The sequence below is a fragment of the Natator depressus genome, chromosome 2 (genome assembly GCF_965152275.1).
Source record: "Natator depressus isolate rNatDep1 chromosome 2, rNatDep2.hap1, whole genome shotgun sequence".
NCBI classification, from domain to species: Eukaryota; Metazoa; Chordata; order Testudines; family Cheloniidae; genus Natator; species Natator depressus.
In genome coordinates this window covers 248300945-248317962 of record NC_134235.1, presented here as the reverse complement: position 1 = coordinate 248317962, position 17018 = coordinate 248300945, and the positions used below count along the sequence as shown (strand labels likewise).

At 40.9% G+C, this 17018-nt stretch overlaps 1 protein-coding gene across 2 annotated transcripts in view; it reads right to left on the bottom strand.

Moving 5' to 3' along the window:
- Nucleotides 1–17018, bottom strand: part of KMT2C (lysine methyltransferase 2C) — a 328020-nt gene that overhangs the window by 119107 nt on the left and 191895 nt on the right. For both annotated transcript variants that reach the window (XM_074946303.1, XM_074946304.1), the window contains exons 9-12: nt 16558–16672; nt 11408–11580; nt 10377–10540; nt 7485–7598 (exon numbers count right to left, since the gene is read on the bottom strand). In XM_074946303.1, the coding sequence (XP_074802404.1) occupies nt 7485–7598; nt 10377–10540; nt 11408–11580; nt 16558–16672 (566 nt within the window). The remainder of the gene's footprint in view (nt 1–7484; nt 7599–10376; nt 10541–11407; nt 11581–16557; nt 16673–17018) is intronic.

The window sequence follows — 17018 nt, the reverse complement described above, 5'->3', positions numbered from 1 at the left end:
GGACTATTTCTCCTGAAAGGCTGCAGATGTATATTGAAATCTATGTATTATAACTAAATGCTATAGCGATGGACACATTACAAATATGAATAAATATATTAAATTGCTATTACTACCAATCAACTATGTTAAGGTAAAAAGAGAAGTGATATAAAAAAGTTAACACCATACAATAGCCAAATATTATCCTTTCTAAGCCCCCAATAAACTGGGAAAACAGGGCTGTGTAGCTTCTTTAGGGGTCTACCTCCATCTTCCCCTACCCCTCCTCATGGGAGCTCATCTTCCCTCCTGGATTTGGGAGGAAGTAGCTGGGAAGGGGGAGTATTCTAGGTGATTGGCTGGTCTAAGTGGTGCAGCAGAAACCCACTGGCTCCTGCACACCGAAGGGGAGGCCATTCTAAATCCTTTCCCCTTAGCTGGGATGCCATTATTCGCCCAGAACATGTCACCATGCTGCCAGATAGTGTTTCTGACATCATAAATGCTGTCAGGATTACAGTAAAATGTTTAATATATTTCATGACATCAAACCATACCAAATGTTTTATGTATCTAAGCCACAAAACTCAAAATACAACCTAGAAAAATAAAAAGCGTTTGCTTATACACATACAAATGATCCAGTAATGGGCAATGATGGAAAAGTTAAAGCCAGAAAAAGTAAATGACTGTTTAATAGGGTATTTACTCTCTCTATAAAATCTTTTACGTATATAAAATCTTTTTGTGCTTCAGTGTGGCTGTGGTGCTTAAATCTAAACATGTACAGAAGTAGTACAGAAGGTCCATCTTCCTAACGAATACGAGGGAAGGGGAGAAACCATTTATAATGTAGTTAAAGTAATGTGTTAGCTTTGAGCTATGTAAAGTGAAAAGTATGTTCAAAATATCACAATATTCATGTTCAAAATATCACAATATTCACTGCCATAAGCTTTTTAGATTTCAATATTCAGTAAGTGGATTAACAACATGGATTTAATACGAAGCTTCAGAATTTAAACAAAGACCCAGTGCAGCACAAATCACTCAGATAATAAATCAGAATAGCATATATTTTCAAAAAACTGACCACAACTAATTTCTTCCAGTGGGTAATTCCTTAGAAAGTACAGTTTTCCCTCTGAAAAACACTTTTGACAGATTCATAACCACACAATGTTCTCCATAAAAATCTTAAAAAACAAAGTATCCACAAATTAAACAATCTCAGATAGTGTAAACTGCCCAGCTGTACAAAAACGCTCCCAACCGTATACAACCAACAAAGCTCCCCAGAGCTCGTCACTTAGGATCAGGATGAAAGTGTGATTTCAAGTTATGGAATGTAAAGGTGGCAAGAAGAAAACTTTTCTTGTCAAGCGTATGCGTGAGCCTGAGCCATAAATTTCTGAAGAATTAAAACCTTTTTCTTTTATAAAGTCAGCCAAAACAACATAATTTTCTTGTTTTTGCAATAGCATCACATTAAATGCTCATGTTTGTAATGTATTGCCACCAGTGGGATTCCTTGCCTCAAACCAGCTTTCTCCCATGTGGCATCATTGGTATTATCTCCATATAAGTTGAATATCATCCCAATGGAATTTGCCCAATTTTCTAAATTCTCAAGGTCCTACTGCAGTTTCACTTGATCTTCTATTATGTTTGCAATCCTTCTTAAATTGGTATCACCATCAAATTTGATTATTTAATCTTCCAGATAATCTGTGAAGCTATTAAATAGCACTAAGACCAAAAGCAGCTCACTTGACACATCAACTGGTTTTGATTATGCTCTGACTGTTTCTCTCCACTTCTGGTTAATTAAACAGTTTTGTGTTCATATTATCAAAAATCTTCCAAACTTTTACATTAGGTCATTTAGACCAATAACAAAAATGGTTCAGTCAATTCACTTTATCCACAACAATTACAATTTTATTTAATGATAGAACAAACATATTTTTGGTCTGGCTTTTCTTTAAAAACAAACCACCACAAATATCTTCCTTCCCCACAAATCTATGAGTCTTCCTACAATTGTCATCTAAATATTTCCTGTATTGTTTATTTTAATAGGTTACCTAACTGTTATTTATCCAAACAGTTCAATATATTTATGCTTTGAAAACACTTTGTGCATTCCTCTTGTGCTTCCTGTGACCTTACCAGTGAATTCAAATCATCAGCTATATATTTTGCTATTTGTTTCAGGATCTTGGATACAACTCTTCAGGTCCCACTGGTTTAAAAGCCAACCAATAGTCTCTTAGCTCCTTTGAATCTATCATTTAGCTGAGACTAAAATATGGAAAGAACAAGCTAAATATTACAAGTTAGGTGTCTTCAAGTCAGCGGGGCCTGATGAAATACATCCTAGAATACTCAAGGAGCTGACTGAGAAGATATCTGAGCCTTTAGCGATTATCTTCAAAAACTCATGGAAGACAGGAATGATTCCAGAAGACTGGAAGAGACCATATATAGTTCCAATCTATAAAAAGGGGAATAAGGACCACCCAGGGAATTAGAGACCAGTCAGTTTAACTTCAGTTCCTGGAAAGACAATGGCGCAAACATTCAAGCAATTAATTTTCAAACACCTAGAAGATAATAAGGTAGTAAGTAACAGTTAACGTAGATTTGTGAAGAACAAATCATGTCAAACCAAACTAATAGCTTTCTTTGACAGGGTAACAAGCCTTGTGGATGGGGGAAGTGGTGGATGTGGTATATCTTGACTTTAATAAAGCTTTTGATACTGTCCCTTATGACCTCTTCATAAACAAATAGGAGATAAAACCTAGATGGAGCTACTAAGATGCATGCATAGCTGTTTGGAAAACTGTTCCCAGAGAGTAGTTATCAGCGGTTCACAGTCCAGCTAGAAGGGCATATCGAGTAGGGTCCCACAGGGATCGGTCCTGAGTCCAATTCTGTTCAATGTCTTCATAAATTATTTATGGCATGGAGAGTACAAGTACAAAGTTGCAGATCATAGAATCATAGAATATCAGGGTTGGAAGGGACCTCAGGAGGTCATCTAGTCCAACCCCCTGCTCAAAGCAGGACCAATCCCCAATTAAATCATCCCAGCCAGGGCTTTGTCAAGCCTGACCTTAAAAACTTCTAAGGAAGGAGATTCTACCACCTCCCTAGGTAACACATTCCAGTGTTTCACCACCCTCTTGGTGAAAAAGTTTTTCCTAATATCCAACCTAAACCTCCCCCACTGCAACTTGAGACCATTACTCCTTGTCCTGTCCTCTTCTACCACTGAGAATAGTCTAGAACCATCCTCTCTGGAACCACCTCTCAGGTAGTTGAAAGTAGCTATCAAATCCCCCCTCATTCTTCTCTTCTGCAGACTAAACAATCCCAGTTCCCTCAGCCTCTCCTCATAAGTCATGTGTTCCAGACCCCTAATCATTTTTGTTGCCCTTCGCTGGACTCTCTCCAATTTATCCACATCCTTCTTGTAGTGTGGGGCCCAAAACTGGACACAGTACTCCAGATGAGGCCTCACCAATGTCGAATAGAGGGGAACGATCACGTCCCTCGATCTGCTCGCTATGCCCCTACTTATACATCCCAAAAAGATGATACAAAGCTGGGCGGGTTTGCAAGTGCTTTGGAGGATAGGATTAAAATTCAAAATGATCTGGACAAACCGGAGAAATGGTCTGAAGTAAATAGAAGGAAATTCAATAAGGACAAATGAAAAGTACTCCACTGAGGAAGGAACAATCAATTGCACACATACAAAATGGGAAATGTCTGCCTACGAAGGAGTACTGTGGAAAGGATCTGGGGGTCACAAGCTAAATGTGAGTCAACAGTATAACATGTTGCAAAAAAAGCAAACATCATTCTGCGATGTATTAGCAGGAGTACTGTAAGCAAGACACAAGAAGTAATTCTTCCACTCTACTCCATGCTGATCAGGCCTCAACTTGAGTATTGTGTCCAGTTCTGGATGCCACATTTCAGGAAAGATGTGGATAAACTGAAGAAAGTCCAGAGGAGAGCAACAAATATGACTAAAGGCCTAGAAAACATGACCTATGAGAAAGGCTGCGAGTCTTTCATGGAGGTCAGTGAAGTCACAGATTCCATGACCTCCATGAATTCTGCAGCTGATCCCAGGACAGCCTAAGCAGCTGGGGCGGCCCTAGGGCCAGCCGCACTGGCTGCTGCTCCGACGGCCCCAGGCAACTGGCCCCAGGCACTACCTCAGAGCAGCGGTCCGGGAGCAGCAGTGGCACCCCAGGTCGCCCTCACCTGGAGGAGCAGTGGCAGGACCCCAGGCCGCCTCTGCCTGGAAGTGTGGTGGTGGCATCAGCAGGGCTCCGGGCTGCCTCCCCTCCCCGGAGCAGCAGTGGGGCCCTGGGCTGCCCACCCCCAGAAGCAGCAGTGACAGCAAGGCCCCCAGCTGCACCCCACCCCCAGGAGCATCCGCTGGAGCACACCCCCTCCGTCAGCACCTAAGGTTTAGTTAGGGGTATTTTTAGTAAAAGTCATGGACAGGTCACTGGATGTGACTTTTTGGTTATTGCCTGTGACCTGTCCATGACTTTTACTAAAAATACCTGTGACTAAATTGTAGCCTTACCTATGAGGTAAGATTGAAAAAATTGGTTGTTTAGTCTGGAGAAGAGAAGACTGAGGGGGTACATGATAATAGTTTTCAAGTACATAAAAGGTTGTTGCAAGGAGAAGGGTGAAAAAAATTTCTCATTAACCTCTGAGTTTAGGACAAGTAGCAGTGGTCTTAAATTGCAGTAAGGAAGGTTAAGAGGGGACATTAGGAAAAGCTTCCTAACTGTCAGGGTGGTTAAGCACTGGAACAAATTGTCTAGGGAGGTTGTGGAATCTCCTTCATGGAAGGTTTTTAAGAACAGGTTAGACCAACACCTTTCAGGAGTGGTCTAGTTATTACTTAGTCCTGCCTTGAGTGCAGAGGACCGGACTAGATGACATATTGAGGTCCCTTCCAGTCCTACACTTCTCTGATTCGATGATTTTTCAAATAAATAATTTGACAAGTTCATTGATTACATTACTCAATGAAGAAAATTCAGCTAGTCTACCCAAGAATGCTGGAACAAAATGTCACATACAGAGAGCCTGATGGTTTAGGCTTTGAATACTTCTGAATTAATGGATGATCAAACACCTAATATTGAAGACAACAGTCTTTCTGATTAGAAGCCATCCTATGTTTTGGCTAATGCTTTGTAATGCCTTAAACGACTTTTCTTTCCTATGTCTTAGGAAACAAACAAATAACTCCATCCACTAACCAACAGTTACAGCCTTATTATAAGACACTAAAGGTGTCAGATGCCCTAAAGTGCTACAAAAAATACATAAAAATGGAACCACCAACAGGTGCATAGCTATTGTACAAACTTAAGGGTATGAACTTGATACTTAATCCTTGACCTGGTTTACAGTTAAAAGTTAAGCTGACGTAGCTATGTCACTCTGCAGTGTGAAAAATCCAAACCCATGAGGGATGTAGCTATGCTACCTGACCCACAGTGTAGATGAAGCAAAGTTGACAGTGAATGCTTGCCACTCTAGCTACTATCACTCAGGTAGGTGGTGTTCCTACACCAATGGAAAAACCCCTTCTGTTGGTGTATGCTGCACTATGGGGTTACGCTGGCATAGCTACGGCACTGTAGCAATGCCAGCGTAGTCCCCTTAGTGTAGACATGTCCTTTTGTGTTAGGGCACACACTGTAATTTCTCAAAACCCAAATTTCTGTCAGTTCTCAAGTTGTGTGCAGCAACATACGCCATTATTCAAAGAGCAGCAAATATGTGGAAAACATCTTATTCTGGAGAAACTACATATTGTATTCAGAATACAAAATGTTTTTGTAAGAATTTCTCCTGCTGCCCTGTTTTGAAAATAAACACGATAAGGTCTTTTGTGGTTCACTCTTCCAGGCAGTAAACAGATGTCCAATAAAAGATGAGTTGCCTCTTGAACTTAGGAAAAAGTGTACAAAGCTATAGGACTTTGGACTTGGTGGCTCATTTGCTAGTGTTCTACATTTCCATATGAGATACTCAAGTTCTCAGTCTTCTAGCTGACAAGGGCAGGAAGTTCTGAAGGAGTTGCACATTCAGCCAACAGGAAGAAGGGTCTCATGTTAATCAACAGCACCCTTCGTTCCGCTGACCCCAAAGCCAAATAAATAAATACGTATGTTACTTCTCAAAGTGCTTTAAACAGAGTGGGTAGATTCCAGTAAGCAGTGTCAATGGCAATTTTTGAAGGGTGGTCCATCCAGAGTCAGACAAAATGGAAAGGTGATTGCAATAAGGAAAATCAAGGGAACTGAATTTAAAGCGGGGGGGAAAAATGGCTTGTATTTTTGCCATGAGCTTCTTTTTATAAGGGTAGAACATCTATTTTAAAAATCCACTTGCATTTGGAAAAAAGATAAAATTATTACAGTAGGTCATATATGGTTGTATGATTAAATCCACGTAGCAAGCATGCTGGAAGCACTCACCTCTTGGGTATGTGGCCCAAAACACACAAGGGAAAATTCAGCCACTCATCCTGTTGTGTGCTATTGCTAACAGATGAGACTCTGTGAAAGCATAAGGGATACCATTCCTCTGGGGTCAGAGGCCAGCAGCTGGCTAATTAGGCCCACCTGATGCACCTGGGAGAAGACCTGTGTAGCTTAGCAGGCTGTTCTCCATAAAAGGAGGACCAGGAAATAGAAAGGGAGAACTATGATACCTGCCAGAGGCTGAAGCTACATCTGTGAGGAACTGCTCTCAGAAACAAAACGGACAGAAGGGAGACGGTGGGAAGTCCTATTATCACAAAGGCTCTGAGGCAAGAGCCAGGAACTTCTGGGTTGAAGAACTTATGGGGATGAGGGACAGACCTGGGGAGGTTTTGATCTTGTTTTGTTGAGGAGACTTAAAAGAAAAGAAACAGCAGCAGCTGTCCCTGCTGGAAATTATGTTCCTCAGACTCTGTGAGAAGGTTCCAGGCAGAATTCCCTGGAGAAGGGCACTGGCTCAACAAGAACAAGCCTGGGTCCAACTGGAAGAGGGGGCTATATGACAGGCCCCAATCCTTTGCAGACTCATACAGAAAGTTTTGCAATTGAAATTATATGGCAACAAATAATAAAATATTTTTCTCTATACTCCACAAATATATAAACATGCCCAGTTTGGTTAGCTTCTATGTCAGGGAATATCCACTCCCAGTAAACATTTAACATTTTTTTCCCCATATAAATGTTCTGCAGACACATTTTATAATTTTATCCTTGTCTTAATGAAAATAATCTTTCAAATAACAAAATATAGTTAGTACAGCCACTGAAGAGTTCTGGTGATGGAATCTATACAATTCATTTGACTCTTCAAAAGGCAGGGGAATCTTCCTGTTAGTGTTTATGTAACTCCATGAGCACTTCGTGATATATTTTGTCTGGCTGTGAACCTCTCATTCTTACCATTTGCAACACATCCAACTGTTGATTCTTGACCAGGACCGTCATCAGTAACTCTTTTTTCCTGAAATGCCACGTCTTCTGCATCACCTCCAATTTCCATTTCATTTGTACAAGCTTAAGGAAAAGCAAAGCATTTATCAATTTTGACATAGCGTTTATTGTATTACTTTGGCATCTGTGGTTGCTGTCATTGCTTGACCTTTTTGTTTAACAACATGGTATTTAATTATGTGATCTGAGATAAGGCAAATCAGGACAACTAGAAGGTTAGGTAGAATATACAGCATTTCCTAAAGAGCTTGTCTAAACATGGAGTTATTCAGGAATAGCTATATCTCCATGTATGGAATAACTCAATGTATTGAATAACTCCATGTATGGATACTTATTCTGGAATAAGAGTGTCTTGGCCCTGTTTAACTTAATCTACCCTAATGCTACATCTATACTCAGAGCCCATGCCAGCATAGCTATGCCAGCATAGTCCCCGAATGCAGACACAGCATTCACCAACAGAAGGAGTTTTTCTGCAGACGTAGGAACACCACCTTTCTGAATGATGTTAGCTACATTGACAGAAGCCCTCTCTGTTGGCATAGTTGTGTCAATACTATGGTTTTTGTCAGCATAGCTATGTTGATGGGGGTGTGGTTTTTCACAACCATGACCGACATAGCTGTAACAGTTTAAATTTTAAGTGCAGACCAGGCCTAAATGGATTAATTTTAACAGGTGTAAGGCACTCTTATTCCAGAACAAGAGTGTCCACATGTGGAAGTATTCAGGAATCTATATTGCACTTTAAATTCACAGCCTACTTTAATCCCAATTAACTTTCAAATATAGACAAACCCTAAGGGCCTAATTCTCATTAGTGCTACACCATTCTGACAGTGAAAAGGGGCTGTAAAATGAGTGTAAGTGTAATTTTGTAAACATAATTTACACTCACTTTAAAATCCCTTTACACTGCCAGAGCCATATAAAAGAGCTATGGCGTAAATGAGAATCAAGCCATAAGGTCCCAAATCCTATAAATAACTTGAAGAATTATGGCTGAAAATATTTATACAAATAAATAATACATGAACACTGTAGACTTATGACATAGTGAAGAGGCTCTAGAGTCTATCAGTGTTCAGAACATTGCCCTTTCAACCTACTTTCCTGACACAGCAAATTTAGCCAGTGGAGGCTAAATTTTCCACTTGAGGCATAGGCCTTCTTTCATATACAAGGATCCCATTTCAGCTGGAGGAAGTTGCATGGAGAAAGCATATTAACTCAATGAGCGGTGTTGGACTGAAGTCCTCATTATGGTGCACGCCTACCAGAAGTCTACTTTCTTTTCCCCTAAAAGCCTTTATACCTAATAAAATTCATTAAAATGCAGCAGGCGAAGTAGGGGACAGGGAAAATGTAAAGTATATACTAATAACTCTAGCTCCTAAATAACTGATCCTCAGACAGCATTAGTGCAAAAAATCACGACTGTTGCTTTTTGTTCAGGAAAGCCTCCTGAAAGTTCAAAAAGCCAGAAACTATTAGGTGATGCTACTTTTAGCACCTAAATAGCCCTCTCAGAGACTATACCAACATTAAAGTGATATTTTAATTTCAATTTGAGGAAATGATCATTTAGATTGGTTCCAAATCTGGGTTTAATGTACAGAAGTAATCTCTTGGGTGTAAAATGCTACATGACTACCCTCCTTTAATAGCTTCAGATTTTCACTAGTAGTTGGGATGACAACCTAACTTTTCCTTTGAGGAAAAGGATACATTACTCAGTGTTTCATCTGGCTAAAAAAACATAACCAAAGTAGTATTTTCAATTTTAAGCATTCAAATAAAAGCTTCAATTTATTCAGCAGTGTCTTCATTTTAAGGTTGGAAGGTTTTTAGGATTAGTTTTGTGTGTTAGCTCAAACTTCTCCCTAAATGCCCTAAACACACTATTTGAAAGTTCAATAACCATGAGTAGCCTTTTCAAGATTGAAGTGACCTTTTGCTAACCTGTTGTACATGTTCATTCCTAACCTCTGCCATTCATTTATTTATATTTACCTACTGTCACTGTCCCTCTCCAAGAACAATTTTTCATTATCCCCTGCTACTCATCAAGGGTGTATACACATGGACAGAGCCAGCATCAAAGATGCTTGTTTACACAAAGGATTAGCCTGCACACATAGGAGAATTATACTTGACTTTTCTGGTAGTTCAACATTTTCTTCATCACCAATGAAGGAATAATTGGCTCCCTGGGATATAGATACCTTGCAGTTGGTTTCCCTATTTCTTCTAAAAGAAGCTCACAATACATGGATGGCAAGAACTCACAAAGGGCCAGATTGGCTGATGCTGTCAAAGCAGTGCAAGACTTCACTAGTGCCTGCTCCTAATGAAGGTGGTGTTTTTTGTAAAATTTCTAGCCTCTGCCTCCAAGCTTAAACACCAATCTTATTTCTCCCGTTAGACAAAGCATGCATGAGAAGAAGTGCAATCCACAAGACAATGTGGTGTGAAATACCCACGTGTATTCAACTTTTTTTTTCCCCATTACAATTTCACAAGGTAGCAGGTCTAGTGGACAGAGCACCAGACCATGACTTGGGTTCTACTCCCAGCTCTGTTGATGACCTACTGTATAAGCTTGGACAAAACAATTCACATCTTTCTGTTTCCCCTCTCATCTTTGGTCTGTCTTGTCTAATTAGACTGTAAGATCTTTGAGGCAGGGACTGTCGCCTGTCTAAATATTTTTTTTTTAATTAGACCCTTACAATGGCAAAATACATTTCATTGAATGCTGTTTAATGATTTAATTAAATACAGCTTTACCATAACTAACTGTTTGATACTCTCACACTTTGAGAGAGAAAATTTTACCTGTCACACTGACAGATTCAGGAATCAGTCCAGAAGTCTGCATTAGATCACATGGCTGTGTCTGATCCACTTCTTCTAGTTGTTTACAGAGAGTACAGATGTAATCTTTTAACTGTGAATCCAATTCATTACCTGGAGATCTGTCACATTCTATATGAATCCACCTGGATAGATTATTAAAGTTACATTAATTATAATTAATTCTCATTCAATTATAAAATGTCTTACTAAGAATCAATCTCTGTCTCTCTCTCTCTTCATTCCAATTCTCAGAGCATGCACAAGCACACGAATGCACACACACCACAAAAGTGTAAACCAATGCCTAAAGGGTGCAATTATAAATTATGACTAAATGTACTTTGACTTATTTAGACAGTAAGGCCTAGAGAATGAGATTCTTTTTCCAACTTAGAACTACTACTACTTTGGGGGAGGGAAGAAATAAAAAAAGCTTTCAATACATCAAGGAGAGAACAAATTTAAATATCAGTCTAAACTTTGCTTAAAGCCAACTATGTAACCACAATATTGTTCTAAATGCATATCGATTTAAAGATTTCCTGCCTCTTTCATCCCCCCCATTACTGAGCGAACAGCATGGGTATAACTGGATATAGAGGCTTTGCAAAAGAAGACAAGTACAAATAATTCTGTTTCTGGTATCTTCATGAAATGAAAATTTATAATAGAAAGAATTTAAAGCTAGTGCTCACAAATGTTATCACTTTGACAGCCCTGGTCAGCTCTAGTCTTCAGTTTACCCACAGAATAAATGTAACATGACTAACTGCAGGGCAAGTTTCTTTGTTATGCCCCAGTCTCTAGGAGGAGAGAGGACAGTTTACTGACCATGCCCATTTACTCATTTGCTGAAATTACAAACAAAGGGAACTATTTATTGACAACTACGGCAATGTTTTATGATGACCCTTGCCAATTAAATGAAGGGAGATGGATGCACTAATTTCAGACAGGCTGCCAAATACATTAAAATCATTTAAGGAGTTGTAGTAAATTCAGCTTCTTACCTTTTGCACATATGACAATGCAACAAGTCTTTCTGCAAGTCTGGGTGGCATGATTTTTCACAAAAAGGACAAGGTAGGTTGTCTTGCTGTTGGTAACAACTATCACACACTAGACAGTTGTGGTGCCACTGACAACTGGTTCGTGTGCCACACTCGGCACACACTCTGCAGTTCTGGGGACCATAAAAAACAGGGACTTAGTTTGTTAATTATGATGCTACACCATCATTAAAGGGGCATTTTTAAAATCCTTTTTTTGGCAAATGCTAGTAAATGATACAAGATTAACCACTCTGACTCTGGAAGTTTTCTACCCACAGAACATGTAAAGCCTGGCAAAAGCAGGAAAAATTTCCTTGCACTGCACTCTCACTTGAAAGGGACACAACCTTTCTGGTGAGTGGATACTTCAGTCTCTAATCCCATTCAAAATGTCTTCAGGCTACTAACAAGAAGATCAATTAGTACAACCTGTGGTGGTGCTTTTGTGATTCTGACACCTGTATAATGAGAACTGAATTAGGCCTCAACTCATTTCACAAAGGTCACCAAATAAAATCGTATACTAACTATCTTCAGTCCATATTACAATTTTTACATTTATAACTTCAGAACGAATGGTTATCACCTTTTAACAGCACTCATAACTATTCAATTACTGCTCATTTTCTGTGTAGTATACAATGCCAGAAAATGTATTAACAAATTATTGCCATTTATGATGACAACAATGGGATAAATTCAGTCTCTTCCTCCACGGTGAAAGAGGGCCTTGTGCAGTTGAATTGGTGTTATTTTACTGAACAAGGAGTGTCAGGACAAAGGGAGGCATACGGGGCAGGAAGCAACTACTTCACGGCACAGACTGGAGTGTTGCACAAGCCCCTTCAAGAGCAATGTATGGAGACAGACATGACCAGATGCAGGGAATCCATATGGATCTCTCTATGGATCACCCCCCTTCACATCTCCTACACAAGGAGCTGCTTAAGTACCTATATGGGCTGATTCAGCGACTGAACTGAAGCATGCAGATCTCCCCCTTCCCACATGAAGTGTCTGGGGGTATGCATTAGGATCAGCTGCCTCCATGCTAGCCTTCCTTTCTCTTCTAGAGGCACTCTGAAGGAACTGAACTGAAATAGTCTCCACCGAGCAGCTACGGTGCCACACCACAACCTGATGGCAGAATGCCTCCAGAGATCACTAGGTTGGGATTTCTGGCCTGTGTTCTATGCAGGTGATCAGACTAGATGATCATTATGGTCCCTTCTCACCTTAAAAAAAACTATGCATATTATCTTGATACAAAGGGAATGTTATAAAGACAGGGACACAACCTCTGGGGGTTGGTGCCCAGGGGCATCCCTCAGCATGCAGACCTCCCCCTTCCCATACGAAGTGTATGGGGGAGAGGGGGGAGGAAGGGATGCATTAGGATTAGGTGCCTCCATGCTAGCCTTCCTTTCTCTTCTAGAGGCACTCTGAAGGACTTTTTGTAAGGTCCATGATTTGTGTTTGGGGAGGCAGACTGCTGTGAAGAAGCATGCCATTACCTCACTAAACTTAGAGAACTTTGAAGAGAATCTCCATACAGATGTTAATATAGCTTGAACATTTATTATTAACTGTTTCTGAGAAGGGCACCCTTGATGTTCTGGAACACCACATGCACCAATGTGCACACACCTTTTGTCTTGGGTGGCTGTCCCCTGTAAATGAAGCAGCTGTGCCAGAACAGGTGCTCCCAGTTTGGCAGGGCAATACCAAAGGCTATAAAGGATCAGAGAGAATCAGAGAGAGACTCTGAGTCAGAGCAGCCTCAGTCAGTCACAAAAAGGGGTAGATGAGACCTTCCAGAGACCAGAAGAGGTCCCTGAAGGAAGCTGTAGGAGGTTCCTGGAGAATGCTGAAGGCAGGAAAGCAACAAGAGGGTTTGCTGGACAACAACCCAAAGCCAGAATGCCAGGGCCGGAGAGCACTGAAGGCCAGAGAGCAGCTGAGTGAGTTGCCTAAACTGGAAAGTGAAAGCCAAGGTCTGGAGAGGGCTGAAAGCACAGGAGTAGTGGAGGGGCATATTCGCTACTGTGCCCAAGCTGGAGAGTTGGACCCAGGTGAATAGTTAGAGGGGCAGAGGACTGAGGGGTGCTCTCCTGGTGAGAATGATCTCCCAGCAAAGTGGCTGTGGGGGCTCCTGCTGGGAAGAGCAGGGTTGCATGCCAGCTGGGAGAAGGAAAGAAGAGGACTGACAAGTTGCCTAGGTTTTGCAGAAAACACTGAAGGTGTAGTACGTAGGGTGTCAAGGGACTGGATGTCCTGGCATTTTAAGGACTATAGGCACTGTATATGATAAATGGACTATGTGTTGGAATTTTTGTTGGCAATTATTTGCACAATGTTTATGTACTAAACCAGTCCTGAGGAGTGATATTACTGAGGCTGGAGAGCCTGGCATAGAGATACTCGGGACTCAGAAGGAAGAAAACTGAGGCAAGCACAATGGCTGTGCCATGGCCTGCTGCAAGAGGATGCTCAAGATGGAGCCACTCCTGGCACTGTTTAAGGTTATTCCAGGGGCAGGAGTCAAATAGGGAAGCCTGTCAGAATGGCACCACTAATAGGAAGATGGGAAGAGCACCAAGAGGCTTGAAGGCCATGAGGTAACACAAGGCCCCCTCACAGAAGACTCTGACCCCAGCAGATGCCCAAAGATTGGTAAGGTTTGGGGCCTAAACTCACTTCCTGTTCCACTTGAAGGGCAGTCCCACACTCTTCCCAAGAAGAAATGATCTGAGGAAAGCTCCAAAAGGGAAATAATGGGCTGTTCTTCCCCCCACATTCCTCCCGAGATTTTATTTTGTTTTGTATCAAAGAGACCAACCTGGCCTAGAGTAATGAACCTTTAGTTTGTTTTGCAGCAGTAACATTATATACATTTTAAAAAATATATGCTTAACACCTTATTGACATTTTACACAATTCTAATAGTGTAACTTCAAGCCTACATTTCACAACTGGATACCCAAGCTACTTTAGGTCACAAGGAAATGCGATAAGTACATATCACAGATCAGGTTCCAAAAATTGTCCATAACATATCAAATCTTTTTTTATATCAGGCAAGAGATTATAATCAAAGCATCAGTATAGTAGAAAGCCAATTTTACAAAATGAGGCCACGAAAAAAAAAATCAAGAGCATGAGACACTAAAATACTCAGAACGTTTTTAACCAAAACAATTTATTTGTGACAGGCTGTCATCAAATGGTCTTTTCCTTACAGTCTCTTCCTCCTAAGAATGTGGCTACACTGGGGAGGGGCAGACTGCTATAGATAAAGCTGAAGCCACTGAGCCTGTGACACTGTTCTATCCCCCCAAAAATTATATCTACACCATGCAGTTGGTGGAATACCAAAGATCGAACATGATTGATATTGGTGCAGTAAAGTGACTGTTGCTCACTGTACCACTAATGAACAGCCGCATTCTGTTTGGCAGCATAATCTAGAGGAATGAACACAAGACTGGAAATCAGAAACTCTAGTTCTAATCTCAGGTCTGCAGTGATTGGTGTGTGGACTTGGGCAACTTATTTCAGCTTTATACCTAAATTTTCCAAGCTGTAAAATGTAGGTCAATATACAGTAATAGCTTTGTTAACCGGCAGGCTGGGGAAATGGGGGGAGTGCTGGAAAGTCAAAAATTCTGGTCAACTAAGAGGGAGAGAGTTTGGGTGCAAGAGGGGACTCAGGGTTAGAGTGCAGGAGGGGGGTGGGGTGCTGGATCCGGGCAGCGCTCACCTTGGGCAGCAACCTGCAAGCGGCAACATGTCCCTGCTGCTCCTAGGCGGGAGCACAGCTAGGTGGTTCTGCGCACTGCCTATGCCTTGCCCCACTCCGAGTGCTGGCTCTGCAGCTCCCATTGACTGGGAACCATAGCCAATGGGAGCTGTGGAGGCAGCACCTCTGCCTGGGAGCAGCAGGGACATGTCGCCACTTGCAGGGAGCCGCCTGAGGTGAGCACTGCCCGGATCTGGCACCCCAAAATGCCTCCTGCACTCCAATCCCCTGTCCTGAGCCCCCTCCCGCATCCAAACTCCCTCCTAGAGCCTGCACCCAGCACCTCCTCCCACACTCCAACCCTCTTGTGGCCGTTCCTCCACCTAGGAGCAGCAGGGACATATCTCCACTTCCGGGGAGCCATGCGGAGACAGGTAGGGAGCCTACTGGCCACACGCCAACCAGTCTATAAACTGGATTTTCAATGAAGATCAGAAGTGCTGGTTTCTAGAACTTTCCGGTTGGTAAAATGCTGGATAGCACAGCTTTTACTGTACATACAATGCCTACAGTATTTGCCCTACATGTATATTATCACCATTAAACTTGTGTTCAAAATGCGGCACAAAGAAAAAGCACTATATAAAAAACTAAATATGATTAGAATAAAGATTTCTCATGCAGGTTTTACATAAATTGGGAACATCTTATCTACAGAAGTTTATTTTTAAAGATACAATATAATTTTATGAATATGCTGGTTCCTGTCTGGCTGCCATTTTATTAATTTAAAATCAACAAGTAAATAAGCTTTAGGCATCCAGCAAGCTGACTAGCTGACAGAGATCCTTTCCAGTAGTAGAAGCATCTGGCTCAGAGGCAACAAATTCTCAACTCAAAAGATGAATAAAATAATAAATCATGCAATACTAGGGTAAAGAATTGAATAAAAAAGATTATGTGAGAAGTCTTTGTGAAAAAGAGCTTCAAGCAAAACAAACAGCATCTTTTTAGCTAGCCTCCATATTTATCTTCACTAGAAAACATCTCCAAAATAATTTACACCATTCAGTATCACATGTATGAAATTCTCTGGGATTAAAAAAGCTAGACTGTTGTCTTTATGTTACACCCATATGCACATCTATATTGATTTAAAAAAAAAAACACAACACCAAAATACTATTTTCACTAGCCAGGGGATGAATTCAGATACTTTTACTCACTTCAAACAACCTTACTCCACAAATAATCACTCTGGTTTCAATAGCAATAAATATGGAGTAAGGTAATATTCAGCAATGAGCAACGATATCGAGGTTTGGCCTCACACAGGTAATGAATAGTTTTAAAAACATATTCAACTTACTTTGCATTTCCAGCCATTTGTTGGTACAGAGTCCATAACTGGTTGCAGACAAAAAGTATGGTACCCTTTGTCACATGTATCACACACCAGCATCTTGTTGTCTTCCCCAGAATGCCTACGAAATATGTCAATGGAGACACTTGAAGTCTTTTAAAACAGGCCATACTGAAAAAACTCTCTTTAGAAAGTATTCTAAGAACAAACCTGGGATAATTGGGCACAGAACTCTCTTTACATCACAATAGCAACATACGGACACAATTTTCAAACGTAGGTGCCTAAAGACAGGCTCTTAAATCCATATTAAAGAAACTATAAGTGGTCTTGTTTTCAAAATGGCTGTACACTTTCAACTCCCATGACTTCTGGAAACAAGCCGTTTTTATTTAGATGTCTATACATGGATTTAAGACCTAGCTTTTGACACCTATGTTTGAAAGTTCAAGGAACATCTGACTAGA